At 49.1% G+C, this 17,500-nt stretch overlaps 1 protein-coding gene across 1 annotated transcript in view; it reads left to right on the forward strand.

Annotated features, from left to right (window-relative positions):
* Positions 1-17,500, forward strand: part of fbxw4 (F-box and WD repeat domain containing 4) — a 57,086-nt gene that overhangs the window by 30,634 nt on the left and 8,952 nt on the right. The window contains exon 7 of the mRNA XM_035400562.1: positions 9,546-9,686. Within this exon, the coding sequence (XP_035256453.1) occupies positions 9,546-9,686 (141 nt within the window). The remainder of the gene's footprint in view (positions 1-9,545; positions 9,687-17,500) is intronic.

Below are 17,500 nucleotides of genomic sequence, written 5' to 3' on the forward strand. Positions count from 1 at the left end.
GGTCTCACTCATGCAGAAGTTCAGTGAGTGTGTGCTGGTCTCACTCATGCAGTGCAGAAGCTCAGTGAATGTGTGCTGGTCTCACTCATGCAGAAGCTCAGTGAATGTGTGCTGGTCTCACTCATGCAGAAGCTCAGTGAATGTGTGCTGGTCTCACTCATACTGTGCAGAAGCTTAGTGAATGTGTGCTGGTCTCACCCATGCAGAAGCTCAGTGAATGTGTGCTGGTCTCACTCATGCAGAAGCTCAGTGAGTGTGTGCTGGTCTCACTCATGCAGAAGCTCAGTGAATGTGTGCTGGTCTCACTCATGCAGAAGCTCAGTGAATGTGTGCTGGTCTCACTCATGCAGTACAGAAGCTCAGTGAATGTGTGCTGGTCTCACTCATACAGTGCAGGAGCTCAGTGAATGTGTGCTGGTCTCACTCATACAGAAGCTCAGTGAATGTGTGCTGGTCTCATTCATGCAGAAGCTCAGTGAATGTGTGCTGGTCTCACTCATGCAGTGCAGAAGCTCAGTGAATGTGTGCTGGTCTCACTCATGCAGTGCAGAAGCTCAGTGAATGTGTGCTGGTCTCACTCATGCAGTGCAGAAGCTCAGTGAATGTGTGCTGGTCTCACTCATGCAGAAGCTCAGTGAATGTGTGCTGGTCTCACTCATGCAGTGCAGAAGCTCAGTGAATGTGTGCTGGTCTCACTCATGCAGAAGCTCAGTGAATGTGTACTGGTCTCACCCATGCAGAAGCTCAGTGAATGTGTGCTGGTCTCACTCATGCAGTGCAGAAGCTCAGTGAATGTGTGCTGGTCTCACCCATGCAGAAGCTCAGTGAATGTGTGCTGGTCTCACCCATGCAGAAACTCAGTGAATGTGTGCTGGTCTCACTCATGCAGAAGCTCAGTGAATGTGTGCTGGTCTCACTCATGCAGAAGCTCAGTGAATGTGTGCTGGTCTCACGCATGCAGAAGCTCGGTGAGTGTATGCTGGTCTCACTCATACAGTGCAAAAGCTCAGTGATTGTGTGCTGGTCTCACTCATGCAGAAGCTCAGTGAATGTGTGCTGATCTCACTCATGCAGAAGCTCAGTGAATGTGTACTGGTCTCACTCATGCAGAAGCTCAGTGAATGTGTGCTGGTCTCACTCATGCAGTGCAGAAGCTCAGTGAATGTGTGCTGGTCTCACTCATGCAGAAGCTCAGTGAATGTGTGCTGGTCTCACTCATGCAGTGCAGAAGCTCAGTGAATGTGTGCTGGTCTCACTCATGCAGTGCAGAAGCTCAGTGAATGTGTGCTGGTCTCACTCATGCAGTGCAGAAGCTCAGTGAATGTGTGCTGGTCTCACTCATGCAGAAGCTCAGTGAATGTGTGCTGGTCTCACTCATGCAGTGCAGAAGCTCAGTGAATGTGTGCTGGTCTCACTCATGCAGTGCAGAAGCTCAGTGAATGTGTGCTGGTCTCACTCATGCAGTGCAGAAGCTCAGTGAATGTGTGCTGGTCTCACTCATGCAGAAGCTCAGTGAATGTGTGCTGGTCTCACCCATGCAGAAGCTCAGTGAATGTGTGCTGGTCTCACTCATGCAGTGCAGAAGCTCAGTGAATGTGTGCTGGTCTCACCCATGCAGAAGCTCAGTGAATGTGTGCTGGTCTCACCCATGCAGAAGCTCAGTGAATGTGTGCTGGTCTCACCCATGCAGAAACTCAGTGAATGTGTGCTGGTCTCACTCATGCAGAAGCTCAGTGAATGTGTGCTGATCTCACCCATGCAGAAGCTCAGTGAATGTGTGCTGGTCTCACTCATGCAGTGCAGAAGCTCAGTGAGTGTGTGCTGGTCTCACTCACACAGTGCAGAAGCTCAGTGAATGTGTGCTGGTCTCACTCATGCAGTGCAGAAGCTCAGTGAATATGTGCTGGTCTCACTCATGCAGTGCAGACTCAGTTCCCGGCGGTACTGCAGTACTGTAGGGCTGTAGGGGTCGGCTGAGTCTGCCCCTTGTTTGTTCTTGTCTTGTAATCAGCGCTTTGTGAGAGACACAAAGCTGGCCACCCCGCAGACACTTTAACTCAGGGCTGTCTGAAACGTGCAGATGTGGGCTGTGTCTGTCTGCATATGAGGGCTTCACCGTCTCTGCTCCTGTTTACACATCTCCCCGATTCCCCATCTGTGCTGCCCCCCCCCCCCCCCCCCCCCCGGACCAGCAGCATCAGGAACGTGCTCCACTGTAACACGTACACCTGAACAACAGAGCAGCAGCCTTTGCTTTGTATCTCTATTGTCCTCGTATGATGAACCACGAGTTTTGCTGTAGTAATTAGTGACAGTGGTGGCTCATGGCTAAACCTTTCTGTACACTGTTAGAGGTTTCAGCACTCTAATAAGCTATGTGGAGTTTATCACATAAACTGACGCAACTAGGTTAATAAGCATAAAAGATTTGATGTGCATTCAGTACTAAGGCATTTAATATTATAATTAATATTTTATATGCTTAGATTGCCGTGGAGTGGAGGTGTAAGTCGTGTGCAGTCCTCGGTCACACACAGTCTGAGATAGCATCTCTCAGTTCTCGTAGTTTTCTGCTTGCTGTTGTGTCTCTTGTGTGGACGTGCTCACCGCTCTAACGCTCACAGGTTTGAGCCACAATGGCGGGTGTGGGAGCCAGTGTTATTTGTGTACAAACCAATTAATTATAGACAGGTTCGGTGCCTTATAATTTAACCATTGAACCTGCCTCACATCTGTTTGTTCATACTTCTAATAAGCCTCATATGTTAATTAAACGAAACATTTTACATTGCTTTATATGATTAGTATTTAAAAAGAAAATAAGAAAAAGACTATTCTATATCTGTTCTTGTCTGGCCTTATTTATTTTTAACATTTCCAGTCCTTACAGGTTGAATCTACACTTAATAAGCACGCAGTACAGCTCTATGAGAAACAGAAGCTTAAGGACATGCTTGTGGCATTACTATGAGCACTATAGCAGACTTTTGGTTGGTCTATCCTACTGAATAAGTTCCCTGAGATTCATTTCTAAATATGTATATATGAGTATGTTAAGTTATGGTTGCATAGTGACATCTTTAGAGAACAGCCCCTGTTATGGCTTGGAAATTTCTGTTTATTGATCTTTTTTAACAGTCTTGTTCTGGTAATAAAAGGCTAGGTGAGTGTGCTTATCTAACTGCTTTAACGCTCATGGCAGTTGCCCACTCATGGTGAAGAAGGAAACCATCTTCGTGCCTTTGTATATCCGGGTGCTTAGAGAACCGTGCTGAGGTTAGAGTCAAGTGGCCCTGACATTTTTTTCTAACGCGTCAACAAAAGGTTTTTTATCGGCAGCTTTTGAACTCTGGATGTTGACTATAAGAATAGAAACGGAAGAGGCGCGGGCAAACGGAGACCGCTCACGCCCGCACATCGCGGCGTTCAGCTGATCAGCTGCTGGGGCGCTGATGGCGGGGGATGCGGGGCGGAGCTGTCTGTCAGCGGCTCCTCCTTTCACCGGGATCAGGTGCGCGCGAGAAGCAACTGTAATAAAGAGAGAAAAGTGCCGAAATCGGGAGATTAGAATCTCTCTGAAAAACCACGGTAAGACCAACACGGCGTCAAAACACTGTCGAATGTATCCATTACGGCAAATATGAAGATTACTAACGCGATTTATCACGTTTCGCCCGTTATATAGGTGGATCTGAACCGAAACATCAAAGCGCGGTTTGGAATATTTTAGCCTCCGTGTCTTTATTTATTTATTTTTTGCGGGTACCGCGGTTCATTATCGGCATTCTCAGACCCGGTATTCCCCTGCTCCTCTATTTGCAAAACATCCTTTGCCGAAAGAGACACAGTCATTAACCATGACCCGAACAGAATGTTTAGAGTTTCTGATTGTATAGCCTCCCAACTGAGAAGTCATCAGCTGGTTTGGGTCGAGCCCTTTATGTTGTGGCCTTGCGAAGAATAACCCAGGCAGACACTGGCCTCTATGGAGCATACAGCGAGGAGCCATTCTCCCATTGTTGCATTGATTCTTCATTTAAAACGTTTCTTTTCCCTCCTTTTATGCGCCATTTTCCTTTGTCTTCTCATCTTTCTGGAATAAAGGCCCGTGCAGATCCACACAAAGTGGGTCCCACACAAGTGGCGCTTCAGAAAGCCCCCCAACTTTTCGCCAGGCCCCTGCTCACGGACAAACGAGAAAAAAGCCATCAAAGAATCGCCCCAATTGCTCAGAAATTCCTGGCATTCTTTGTCGTAAAAGAGGGTTAAATGTCTGAATTTGGAGGTTGCTGTGTTATACAAATTGTAATCTCATTGTTTTTGAGAGAACGCGTGTGGCATTTAAAAGTCCCCATTGTCCTCCCCCCGCATTCCTGGCCAGTTTTTGGGTCCGGGGCGACTCCAGCTCGGCGCTAAATTGGTGGACGTGCAGGGGGTGCGATGGCGTTCCTGTTTGTTTTAGCGCCTGAAAACCCCAGTGGGGTTCTTTATGTACCTGTCTGGGGCCCTTTCAGGAAAATGACTGTTTCCCATAGCCTCCCCACACCAGTTTATACTCCAGACTTAACCTTACAAGAGCTCCAACACAAAATCACCTCTTTTTCTATAGTCCCGGCACCCAAAGAGAATGTCCTTAGCTTTTCCCTTTTTAAAATCCATCAATTCATTAATGGGCCTTTTCAGAGGGTGTGTGTGTGGCCCGCGTGTTCGGGGAAGGTAAGGACAATCCTGGCTCTGTGGTTCTGGCTGACTTGCGCACGCTGTGATTCGCAGAGCGAGTCCACTGCAAACCTGACTTTATGTTTTTTTTAGTCGTGCTTCTTTGGAACTCAGCCCTTAATAACTGATTCATGTCAATAAACGACACGTTTCTGCGCTAGATTCGCCGCTGATTAAATGGTCAGTTTAATGGCCATTTGTAAACTTGTTTTGTTTAGTGCGTGCAGAAATAAATTACTTTGTCCAAAATGTTATTTATATAAAAATGTACAAACGGGGAGTCTCGTGGCGCAGCCTGTAGAGCACTGTTCACGTGCTCATTACGAGCCGCGACGTCGGCGGTTCGAGTCCGACCGCACGACCCTTTGTCGCACATCTCTCCCTCTCTCTTCCCCTGTTCTTCCTGTCTCTCTACACTGTTCTGTACAATTACATTACATTACAGGCATTTAGCAGACGCTCTTATCCAGAGCGACTTACACAACTTTTTTTTTTTTACATAGCACTTTACATTGTATCCATTTATACAGCTGGATATATACTGAAGCAATGCAGGTTAAGTACCTTGCTCAAGGGTACAACGGCAGTGTCCTTACCCGGGAATCAAACCTGCAACCTTTCGGTTACAAGCGCAGTTCCTTACCCACTGTGCCACACTCCGTCCTACAATAAAGCTTATTTGTACATTTCTTCTAAATGTACGAACAATTAAAAAAGTCCTAAATAACTTAGCGTGTCTAAAATCCCTTTTCCACATTGTTTGTCTTTCCCCAGGTGACTCAGAATCTGTGTATTTGATAAGCAGGGCTAACCTGTGTGGTGTGAGAGGACATTAAACCAGAATCTACCTCTGGAAAATCTTCCAGATTTTTGTAGTTTCATCCAAGAAATTGGCAAACGCCTTCTTGTTCATTGGAAACGGGTTGGAATTATCACTTCAACCGAAATGCCATTTAACTCAGTCAAAATGATGAACTAGTTCAGGTGACTATATTTTAAAAAAGAGGACAGGGGCAGGTATCATGAATATTAGGCTGTTTGTTTATTTATGTACGGTCTGTGGAACTAGCGAGCCTAAATCCTACACATTTACTGTGATGCAGGAATCCCACCTGTCCTGATCTTTTCATGGCTGAAGCAGCAGACTGGTTGCCCTGGAGCTAGCTGGGTTTTCTGCTGCCAGTCTCTGTTTGGAACCATGGCATATCTTTCTCAATGGCATATCAGAGAAACTGTTTTTTCAGAGTATTATCAAATAAAAAAATATGGAGTGTATAAATCACAGTTTTTAATAAAAACTGATATTCTCCGCAATGAATCGGTTGCACAATTTGTTATTCCAAATAAGGGAAGGGGGTGGAATTGTTTTTTTAAAATATCAAAAGCGATAACAACAGATTAAATGGTTTTTGAAAATTCAGTCATGGCAAATGCTTTTTCTGGCCCACTTTCAATCCCTTTTTATGGCTTCTGAAAATAAACTATTTCCTATAAATAAACAAAAAAAGAAAACTGCTATCTGGATGTGTGATTGAGTGTGTTTTTGAGCTGAGCACGCTACTAGGCTTGACTGCAGTAGTTTTACTAGTTTTAACTAGTTTCAGTAGTTCAGTAGTTTTATCCCGCCTTGGTTGTTTGTTATGATGACGTCTTCTAGCCATGAGAACTTGTCTGTCTGGTGTAGCTGATGTGTTCCTTGCTGTCTGAGCCTGCCCAAGTTCAGGGGCAGGGTCCCTGTGGCCATGTGTGGATTAGAGGAGGTCAGATGGTCTCTGCTTTATGCTGAGAAACGCAGGTTTTCTGTCCCACGGCCTTTCCATTGCCACCACTTTCCATGTGTTACTGCAACCCAGCTATGAGCTCACTCATACAGGCCAACTCACCAATGCTTGTATTGGATATTTAATTATGTACTGTGTGTGTGTGTGTGTGTGTGTGTGTGCGCACGTGTGCACCATATAACCAAGGTCCTTGATATTTCCTGAAACAGTCAACTATCTAGTTTGTGGTTGCAATAACAGTGCCCCATTCTGGATTTGAACCTGCAGCTACCTGATTTCAGAAAAATTTGCTTTTCTAGCGACCTCTCCACACAGCCGCCTGTGAAACTTTACTATCTTCTGGCCGAACTTCCACGTGTTCGGACTTCTGGCCTCAGCGCACGTGAACTTCAGAGCGAAACTGCAAAGCGTGTGGCGAGGATATCGCTTTCTGCCGCAAAATCGCACGAGTGGCGGTTCCCAGAACCTGTGAACAGTTAAGCAGAGCCACTGGAATCCTGCCCTGCTTGGGATAGGGAACGTCTGAAAGCGTGTCTGTCTGTTTGATGAGTCAGATTGACAGTTGGAAGGTGTCAGTCAGATCTGTGCGATTGTGATGTCATGTGCCAGCGGGACCTCTGCTGCTTATGGGATAAAAACTTGAGTGTGATCTACATCAGAATGCCATCATAGCCAAGTTTTAACATATAAATTTGGCATGCCCAATTACCTCCCGAATTTGGAATGTCTGATTAACTGTTCACGGGTCAATAGTTTTCAATACCTGGGGATTTGAATAATGCAGCTTCAACTGTTATGGCAGTGTCAGTCTTCTTATTAATATGCATATTTGAAGATTTGGTAAGAAGATTCTTTAAGGTGTTTTAAGGCAAGGTGAACCTTTAGTGTTGTATCACCATGCTAAGGAGGCCAATGATAAATGTGTCTATGAGCCTTTGTTAAGAGAGATCTGTAGATCTCTCCTTACATTTTACTGTACTTGGCTGTGCCATTTTACTGCATGTTTACTCAAACCCTGTCTGTGTGAGAGAATGTGCGCTTAAATGCTCAACAATGACAGAATTATTAAATGGGTTACTTTACATTTAAATGCGAGAGTCCATATTAAATTTCAGCACTTACTGAGCGTCTGTGTTGTGCGTGATGTGTTGGTCAACCGCACATTGAACATGCATGTGCAGCTCCACACCACAGAACTGCGCAAACTTCAGAAGCCAAACTCACTGAAAATACATCATCATCAACAGCGTCTGAGAGGAACCGACTCGCCTGCGTTAAACAGCGTCTGAGAGGAACCGACTCTCGCCTGCTTTAAACAGCGTCTGAGAGGAACCGACTCTCGCCTGCTTTAAACAGCGTCTGAGAGGAACCGACTCTCTCCTGCTTTAAACAGCGTCTGAGAGGAACCGACTCTCTCCTGCTTTAAACAGCGTCTGAGAGGAACCGACTCTCGCCTGCTTTAAACAGCGTCTGAGAGGAACCGACTCTCTCCTGCTTTAAACAGCGTCTGAGAGGAACCGACTCTCTCCTGCTTTAAACAGCGTCTGAGAGGAACCGACTCTCGCCTGCTTTAAACAGCGTCTGAGAGGAACCAACTCGCCTGCTTTAAACGAGCATGTTGGGGATCCCATTCAGGGCTGAATCAGCAGTCCCGAACTTGCAGTGCGCCTTCCCTCTGCGCACGGAGTGGATGTTTCCGTACACACTCTGCGCGCGGAGTGGATGTTTCCGTACACACTCTGCGCGCTCGCTCACGGACGGAGTTGGCGGACAGGTGCGCTGAGGGATCGCGGTCAGCCTGCCCACCAGTGAAGATCGCCTTTCTCACCTTGAACTGACCCTCAATAAAGCCACCAGTGGGCCTCTCTGGAGTACCCGTTGGTGAGAAATCCCGTGTCCAATAAGCCCCCCTCCCCTCCCCTCCCCCCACCCCCACCCCCCCCAGTCAAGGTGGGGGATTACCAGCTTGCCCTACGTGTAGCGGCGACCAGGAGAAGCGAGCGTGGGGGGTGGTTGCCAGGGGCCGCCGCGGTCTCTAAATGGTTGCTGGGGACCAGGTATCAAAGGTCCGCCAGTGGCGCGGTCACGGTCGCGGAGGGAGTGGAACGGCCACAAAGCCGCGGTCATTGTGCGGTGGGCCGCCCTCTGGAGCGCGGGCCGCCGAGGGCGCTGTGCACAGCGGCAGGCCCGGCTGTGATCAGGGAAGCGTCGCTGACGCAGGGCGCCCCCCCGTCCCAGAGCACCCCCCCGTCCCCCAGCACCCCCCTGTCCCCCCAGCGCCCCCGTCCCTTCGTCCCTCAATCCCCCCCGTCCCCCCATCTTGCGCCCCTGTCCCCCCCCGTTTCCCCCTGTCCCCCTCGTGCCCCTATCCCCCCCGTCTCCTTCGTCCCTCAATCCCTGTCCCCCGTCCCAGAGCGCCCCGGTCCCTCTGTCCCCGTCCCTCCACGCCCCCGTCCCCCCTGTCCCTCCATCCCTCCGTCCCCCCTTTCCCCCATCCCCCCCACGCCCCCGTACCCCCGTCCCGCACCAGTCGCCTCTTTCTTCACTCTCCCAGCCCTTAATCTGCTTTCCTCGCTAATTCGAAACGAAAAGGTGTTTACTTTTTCTTTTTTTTGGTTTAACCCCCCCACCCCCGCCCCCCCCCCACCCCCCCCCCCAGCATCCCCTGGCTGTAGATTTATCCTTTGTGTGGTCTGTAGTGGTGGAGAGAGGAATATAGTGGATGTGCAAGCGGCTTTGGAGGTAATGAGGGATTAGCTGGACAAATGAAGGCGTTTGGCTCAGAATAAGGCCACCGAATTGGACACTAATGTGTTAACTGAGATGTAAAGATTTGAGACGAGCAAAAAGGAAGATCGGGCGACGGGTTCACCTTTTGATTTCTGTTTAAGAAACCCAAGTTTGCGTTGACTGCCGTATGGGGATTCATTCTCCTGTGCAAGGCTGCTTGTCCCGAGATGCCGAGAGCTTCCAGTATTGACTGTGTTCATCGTCTTTCGCAAAGTCACTTTTTTGGGATTTCTGACGACCCGTTTGTCCTTCCAGGGGCCAGATGGTGTCCTGCCTGGGCACGGAGTTCCGGCGCGGCGCGGGGGTGCTGGACATCGCCTTCGAGTCCCCCTTTCAGCTCCTCACCTGCGGCTACGACACCTTCATCCGATACTGGGACCTCCGAGTCACCTCCAGGTACGAGGGAAGGGTAGCGGGACCCCCCCCCCCCCCCCCCCCACGTTAAAAGGCAGCAAGCTGTGGCTTCGGTGGGGTGAGCTCCAGGGGTACGGCGGGGTTACATGCGAGCAGGTACTGAGATTAGCGTTCTCGGCTAATCTAACGGGGTCTCCCGCGCGCTAGGCCCCAGTAACCAGAGAGGGGGAGCGTTTGAAGTCCCCCTGGCCCGGCCTGGCCGGGCCCGGCTGTTGTTCCTCCCGCCCGAATGAAGGGGCCCCTGTTTGAGACGGGCCGCGCCGTAGGGTTCTCGCCCCGGCCCGAGTTGGCCGGAGCCCATATCGATGCGGTCGCAGGCATCTCCGGGGAAACGGGGCGGGTTCTGGGGATGAGTGAACCTGTTGTGAAGCTGACTGGGTTACCCTTGGGGGGGGGGGGGCAGTGGGGGGGACTCACACTGTGCACACGCACAATCGCATAAGTTCAGTCAAGTAACACAAATGAGATGTGATTGGACGAGGGCCCTGGGGAGATGGCATGGGTAAATGGTCCCTCTTTAGATATCAATAATTCAGAGTGGAACCAGGCAGGGGGCAGTACGTGCTCACTTCTCATTTGGAAGGCTTTGTCCTTCTGTAAGTTGGTTGGCATGTGGAAAGGGGCCTTGTAGATTACATAAGGTTCAAGCACATCTGAGGTTCCAATGGAAAAGCACCCTTGCAGTGAGGAAGTTCTCACTTGCACTCCCTCCTCCCGAGTCTCTGCTACTGAGTCTTTGTTCCTCCCTATTTCTGTGTCTCTGCTCCTCCCTGCTCCTGAGTCTCTGCTCCTGAGGCTTTGTTCCTGCCTACTTCTGTGTCTCTGCTCCTCCCTGCTTCTGAGTCTCTGCTCCTCCCTGCTTCTGAGTCTGTGCTCCTCCCTTCTCCTGTGTCTCTGCTCCTCCCTGCTAATAAACCACCAGTCTCTGCTCCTTCCTGCTCCTGAGTCTGTGTTCCTTCCTGCTCCTGAATCTCTGCTCCTGAATCTCTGTCCTTCCCTGCTCCTGAGTCTCTGCTCCTCCCTGCTCCTGAGTCTCTGTTCCTCCCTGCTCCTGAGTCTCTGTTCCTCCCTGCTCCTGAGTCTCTGCTCCTGAGTCTCTGCTCCTCCCTGCTCCTGAGTCTCTGCTCCTCCCTGCTCCTGAGTCTCTGCTCCTGAGTCTCTGTTCCTCCCTACTCCTGAGTCTCTGCTCCTCCCTGCTCCTGAGTCTCTGCTCCTCCCTGCTCCCGAGTCTCTGCTCCTCCCTGTTCCTGAGTCTCTGCTCCTCCCTGCTCCTGAGTCTGTGCTCCTCCGTGTTCCTGAGTCTGTGCTCCTCCGTGTTCCTGAGTCTCTGCTCCTGAGTCTCTGCTCCTCCGTGTTCCTGAGTCTCTGCTCCTCCCTGCTCCTGAGTCTGTGCTCCTCCGTGTTCCTGAGTCTCTGCTCCTCCGTGTTCCTGAGTCTCTGCTCCTCCGTGTTCCTGAGTCTCTGCTCCTGAGTCTGTGCTCCTCCGTGTTCCTGAGTCTGTGCTCCTCCGTGTTCCTGAGTCTCTGCTCCTTCCTGCTCCTGAGTCTGTGTTCCTTCCTGCTCCTGAGTCTCTGCTCCTCCCTGCTCCTGAGTCTCTGCTCCTCCCTTCTACTGAGTCTCTGCTCCTCCCTGCTAATAAACCACCAGTCTCTGCTCCTTCCTGCTCCTGAATCTCTGCTCCTGAATCTCTGTCCTTCCCTGCTCCTGAGTCTCTGCTCCTCCCTGCTCCTGAGTCTCTGTTTCTCCCTGCTCCTAAGTCTCTGTTCCTCCCTGCTCCTGAGTCTCTGTTCCTCCCTGCTCCTGAGTCTCTGCTCCTCCCTGCTCCTGAGTCTCTGCTCCTCCGTGTTCCTGAGTCTCTGCTCCTCCATGTTCCTGAGTCTGTGCTCCTCCCTGCTCCTGAGTCTCTGCTCCTCCCTGTTCCTGAGTCTCTGCTCCTCCCTGCTCCTGAGTCTGTGCTCCTCCGTGTTCCTGAGTCTCTGCTCCTCCCTGCTCCTGAGTCTCTGCTCCTCCCTGTTCCTGAGTCTCTGCTCCTCCGTGTTCCTGAGTCTCTGTTCCTGAGTCTCTTCTCCGCTCTGCTATTAAACCACCAGTCTCTGCTCCTCCCTGTTCCTGAGTCTCTGCTCCTCCCTGCTCCTGAGTCTCTGCTCCTCCGTGTTTCTGAGTCTCTGCTCCTCCCTGCTCCTGAGTCTCTGCTCCTCCCTGCTCCTGAGTCTGTGCTCCTCCGTGTTCCTGAGTCTCTGCTCCTCCGTGTTCCTGAGTCTCTGCTCCTGAGTCTGTGCTCCTCCGTGTTCCTGAGTCTCTGCTCCTGAGTCTCTGCTCCTCCGTGTTCCTGAGTCTCTGCTCCTCCCTGCTCCTGAGTCTGTGCTCCTCTGTGTTCCTGAGTCTCTGCTCCTCCGTGTTCCTGAGTCTCTGCTCCTCCGTGTTCCTGAGTCTCTGCTCCTGAGTCTGTTCTCCTCCGTGTTCCTGAGTCTGTGCTCCTCCGTGTTCCTGAGTCTGTGCTCCTCCGTGTTCCTGAGTCTGTGCTCCTCCGTGTTCCTGAGTCTGTGCTCCTCCGTGTTCCTGAGTCTCTGCTCCTCCGTGTTCCTGAGTCTCTGCTCCTCCGTGTTCCTGAGTCTGTGCTCCTCCCTGCTCCTGAGTCTCTGCTCCTCCCTGCTCCTGAGTCTCTGCTCCTCCGTGTTCCTGAGTCTCTGCTCCTCCGTGTTCCTGAGTCTCTGCTCCTCCGTGTTCCTGAGTCTCTGCTCCTCCGTGTTCCTGAGTCTCTGCTCCTCCGTGTTCCTGAGTCTGTGCTCCTCCCTTCTCCTGTGTCTCTGCTCCTCCCTGTTCCTGAGTCTCTGCTCCTCCCTGCTCCTGAGTCTCTGTTCCTGAGTCTCTGCTCCTCCCTGCTCCTGAGTCTCTGCTCCTCCCTGCTCCTGAGTCTCTGTTCCTGAGTCTCTGCTCCTCCCTGCTCCTGAGTCTCTGCTCCTCCCTGCTCCTGAGTCTCTGCTCCTCCCTGCTCCTGAGTCTCTGCTCCTCCCTGCTCCTGAGTCTCTGCTCCTCCCTGCTCCTGAGTCTCTGCTCCTCTCTGCTCCTGAGTCTCTGCTCCTCCCTGCTCCTGAGTCTCTGCTCCTCTCTGCTCCTGAGTCTCTGCTCCTCTCTGCTCCTGAGTCTCTGCTCCTCTCTGCTCCTGAGTCTCTGCTCCTCTCTGCTCCTGAGTCTCTGCTCCTCCCTGCTCCTGAGTCTGTCATGGTCTGTCCTTTCCAGGGCGGCTGCAGTTTGGTACCGCTGCTGAAGTGATTGAGACAGTGAGAGAGTGAGAGAGAGAGAGAGAGAGTCTGAGTCTCTGGAGAGAGAGGGAAGCAGAGCAGCATGATGGCAGCAGCATTTATGTGCTCCTGCTAAACAAAAACATTTTTTAACATTTTTTAATCCTAAGTAGAGAAAAATGCTTATATAACACAAATCTAATATAACACAAGTTGTATACTGTAATTTAACTGCATTTCAACCAAAAAAAAAAAAAACTTTTGAGAGAACTACAACTTTTAAACATTTTTAAAAAGAAGCAGATTTAAGGAACAAAATCACAATAACCAAACAAAAAGGCAAAGAACAACAAGAGGACAAGGAAAAGACAAGGAAAAGAAAGGCAAAGATAGGAAAAAGAAAAGGACTGTAAACAAGAAGACAGATATATAAAACAAAAAGGAAACAACCAAAAATAATAAACAGAATATTAATAATATATGAAGGAGAAAAAAGACAAAACAAATAGGGACAAAGACACTATAAAGACGCACAAGAACAAAAGGTAGGGACAGTACATTTATGTAAAAGCTAATTTTATATAAAAGCTCATTTTAGTGCAGTCTTTATAATTAATTAATAAGTTTTGATCAACATTTTTGATCACAAATTACAATTTACAGTACAATTGACAGTTAAGTTTTCAGTTGACAATTGACTGTTGGTTTTGATTAGAATTATAAGCATTGTTACATTTGTTGCCATGGTTGCCATGGAGATCATTTACCCAGCGGAACTCAAGGGTGCCCAGGCCAGGAAGAGTTATAAACTCACTCTATTGAGTGACAATCCTGAGTGCCTGTACGCAGACATGACCAAACTTAAAGACCTAAATGTTAAAACCAACCTAATCTTCTACACACAACGTAACCATGTGTGGAAAGCAGTCCTATGTAAGACCTATCCCTTCATTAAAAGAAGAGGAATTTGTCATGGCAGCCAAATCACCATCCATGAGGATGCAGACCTTGACAGCCCTATAATGACTGTAAATATATATAACAATGGCACTGTACTCATCCAAGGGAGTGAAGCCAGCTTCCACTCCTTTGAGGAAACATTTTTACAGCTAAAAAGAAAAGTAGAGAGTGAGAAGGCCACAGCAATTGACAGTGAGGAAGAAGATAAAGAGGAAGACACTGAGCCCTCAAACCCCACAGACAGCCTACCAGTCCCTGACCCCCCCACACTCAGTCCCCACTCTCAACACATCGCAGAGAGCCTAGCCCTGCTGGAGTTGGAATTTGTTGAATTCAGAGAGCACACCCTGTCCAGGCTGTCTGAAACCAGCTCAGTCCAGCTCCTGAGAGATGATGTCACCCAGATGCGGAGTGAATGCCGCCTTGCCATTAAGGAGCTGAGTGCAGAGATGGCTGAGCTGCGGCAAGACAACCAGGCCCTGAGAGCTCAGCTGGCCAAAGTGAAGGAAGACGCGCTGCACAGGGAGAGGGCCTTCTCCAGAGAGCTGCAGGACCTGAAGGAGCACCTCCGGGGACACGCTGCAACCCCCTGCCCAACCCACACCTGCTCCACAGACACAGACACACACTGCTCTCCCTCCAAAAACACAGTCCTTCCCCCTGACACTGACAAACAGCTGCCGTCAGCCGTACCTGAACACTCTGGCACTAACACACTACCTGTCACACAGGAGAGTCACACACACCCGACAGACAGCCCTGCTGTTCCCAACACACAACATCACCCAGAGAACCAGCCACCCTCAGACACACAACCTCCTTCCAGCAACAAGCCTGAAAAGCCCCAGGCACAGGTAGTCCTGCTCATGGACTCAAATGGAAAATTCCTGGAAGCAAAGAGGCTATTCCCTGGTCAAGAAGTCCAGGCAATCCGCTGCAGCAACACAGCAAGGGCCATGGACCTGCTGAAGAAAGACAAACTGGGAAAGCCTTCCTGCATCGTGGTGCACACTGGCACCAACGACCTGCCCAACATGCACCACAAAACTGCCAGAGCAGTGTGGAAGGTGGCAGAAAGAGCAGCACAAGAGTTTCCCCACTCACGAGTTGTCATGTCCACACTGCTGCCCAGAACAGATACACCTCCACACATCCTGCAGGAGATAAACTCAGAGATCGCCCGGGGCTGTGCTACACTACCAAATGTGCACCTGGCACACCACTCCACCATCCGCTCCTGGCATCTCTATGATGGACTCCATTTAAACCAGGAGGGGGTCAAAATTTTCGCTAAAACCCTAAAAGATGCAGCCCTGGGACGCAACCCAACAGTCCTGCCTTACATCTCTGCCAACAGAGGACGCCAGAGAATGCAGCCGCACCCCCCTACCCACAAACCCCGAGCTCCACAGAGACCACACTATTCTGCTCATCGTCCTTTCCCCCCACACCACCCCAGCACCCCACACCCTGAGCACCAGCCCCGCCCCACCAGCAGAGCCCCTGTACAGCAGCAGCCCCAAAGCTATGCTGCAGCCCTGTCAAAACCCCCTGTTCCACCCACCCCACCTGCCCCGTCAGAACTTGGAGAAATTAAACACTTGCTGGGGATCCTCTGCAGCAGACTGCTGAACTAACCCTGCAGTTTCAGGGTACCACCAACAGGGGGGTGCCAAAGAATGCAACTGCACCCCCCTACCCACAGACCCCGAGCTCCACAGAGACCACACTATTCTGCTCGTCCTCCTTTCCCCCCTCACCACCCCAGCACCCCACACACTGAGCACCAGGGTACTATGCTGCAACCCTGTCATAACCCCCTCCTCCACCACCCCCCCCCCAGACCCCCCCCCCCCGCCCCCATCAGAACTTGGAGAAATTAAACACCTGCTGGGGATCCTCTGCAGCAGACTGGGTACAACCAACCAACAGGGTAGGGAGAAAAACCTGGCACAACGGTGTTTTTCATTAATTATTATAACTAAATAAGTAAATTATCATAAGTAAATAAATACTAACTATAACTATCATAAGTAAATAAATGCAACTAATAATATGAAGAATAAAAACATTTGTGTTAGATACATTGTTATTATACTTAGGATTATATAATGTTTATTTGTTGATTTGAAAATGAGATCATTTAGAATTAGTTCATGGAATCTGCAGGGTTTGTACTCCACAGCTTTTGGATTAAAAAGTACAGATCCTGAATTTTTAAAAAACATAGACAATATTGATATTGTAATTCTGTTAGAAACTTGGTGTCGCACTGATGTGCTCACTCAGTGCCCCTCAGGATACAATCAAATCATAGTACCCTCCTGGAAGCTGAGCACTGTGCGGCATGGCAGAGACTCAGGAGGAATAATAGTGTGGTACAGAGGGGATCTCGCTAAGCACATCACAACTGTCCAACAAGGAAGGACACACATATGGTTAAAAATAAATAAATCTATTGGCATCTGTGACAAAAACATATATTTGTGTGCAGCCTACACTCCTCCATCAGAGTCTCCCTACTTCACTGAGGAGTTCTTCAACACCCTCCACACAGAAATTGTCCATTTCCAGGCCCAGGGAAATGTGATGATCTGTGGAGACTTTAATGCCCGCACAGGCACAGAAAATGACTGCATAGAGTCAAAAGGAAATAATCATGTGTTTGGACAGACCCCTCTACACCTCACACCCACACAAATAAAAAGAAACAACTCAGACAAAATAGTGAACAAGAATGGAAGAGAGTTAGTGCATCTCTGTCAAGCCTTAGGTCTGTATATCCTTAATGGCAGGATCAGAGGGGACTCCTTAGGGCGGTTCACGTATTCTTCAGCTCTTGGGAGTAGTGTAGTTGATTATGCAATCACTGACATGGACCCCTCCTCTATCAGTGCATTTACTGTCAGGCAGCAAACTCCCCTCTCAGACCACAATCAAATAAATGTGTTCCTGAAAAAAACTGTACATATGAAAAAATCTGAAAAACAGCCCAGTAAGCTCTACAATCTCACCCAATCATACAGATGGGCACAAGACAGCAAAGATAAATATATCAAAGCAATCAGTTCAAATGAGTTAACTAACACTATTAACATTTTTAACAACACACATTACCAGAATAATAATGAAGGAATTAATCTGGCAGTTAATGACATTAATTGTATTTTTTACAAAGCAGCAATTGATGCCAGCCTTCTAAAAACAAAGCACAAAAATGTGAAACAAAAACCTACTGAAAAATGGTTTGATTCAGAATGCAAAGATATAAGAAAACAACTGAGACAAATATCAAACCAAAAACATAAACAGCAGGATAACCAAGATTTACGCCTCAAGTATTGTGAAATACTTAAACAATACAAACAAACCCTAAAAATAAAGAAACAAAGCTACATCAATAAACAACTAATCGAAATTGAAGAATCAATCAATCAAAATCAGTTCTGGGATATGTGGAATAACTTGAGCACAACAGCACCACAAGAATTGGCTGTACAAGATGGAACCATTTGGAAAGACTATTTTGAGAATCTATACAAAGATATCCCGCAAAAAGACTTAAAATATAATCAGAATATAATTAAAGACAAA

Source organism: Anguilla anguilla, chromosome 18 (assembly GCF_013347855.1).
Source record: "Anguilla anguilla isolate fAngAng1 chromosome 18, fAngAng1.pri, whole genome shotgun sequence".
In the NCBI taxonomy this organism is placed as follows: Eukaryota; Metazoa; Chordata; class Actinopteri; order Anguilliformes; family Anguillidae; genus Anguilla; species Anguilla anguilla.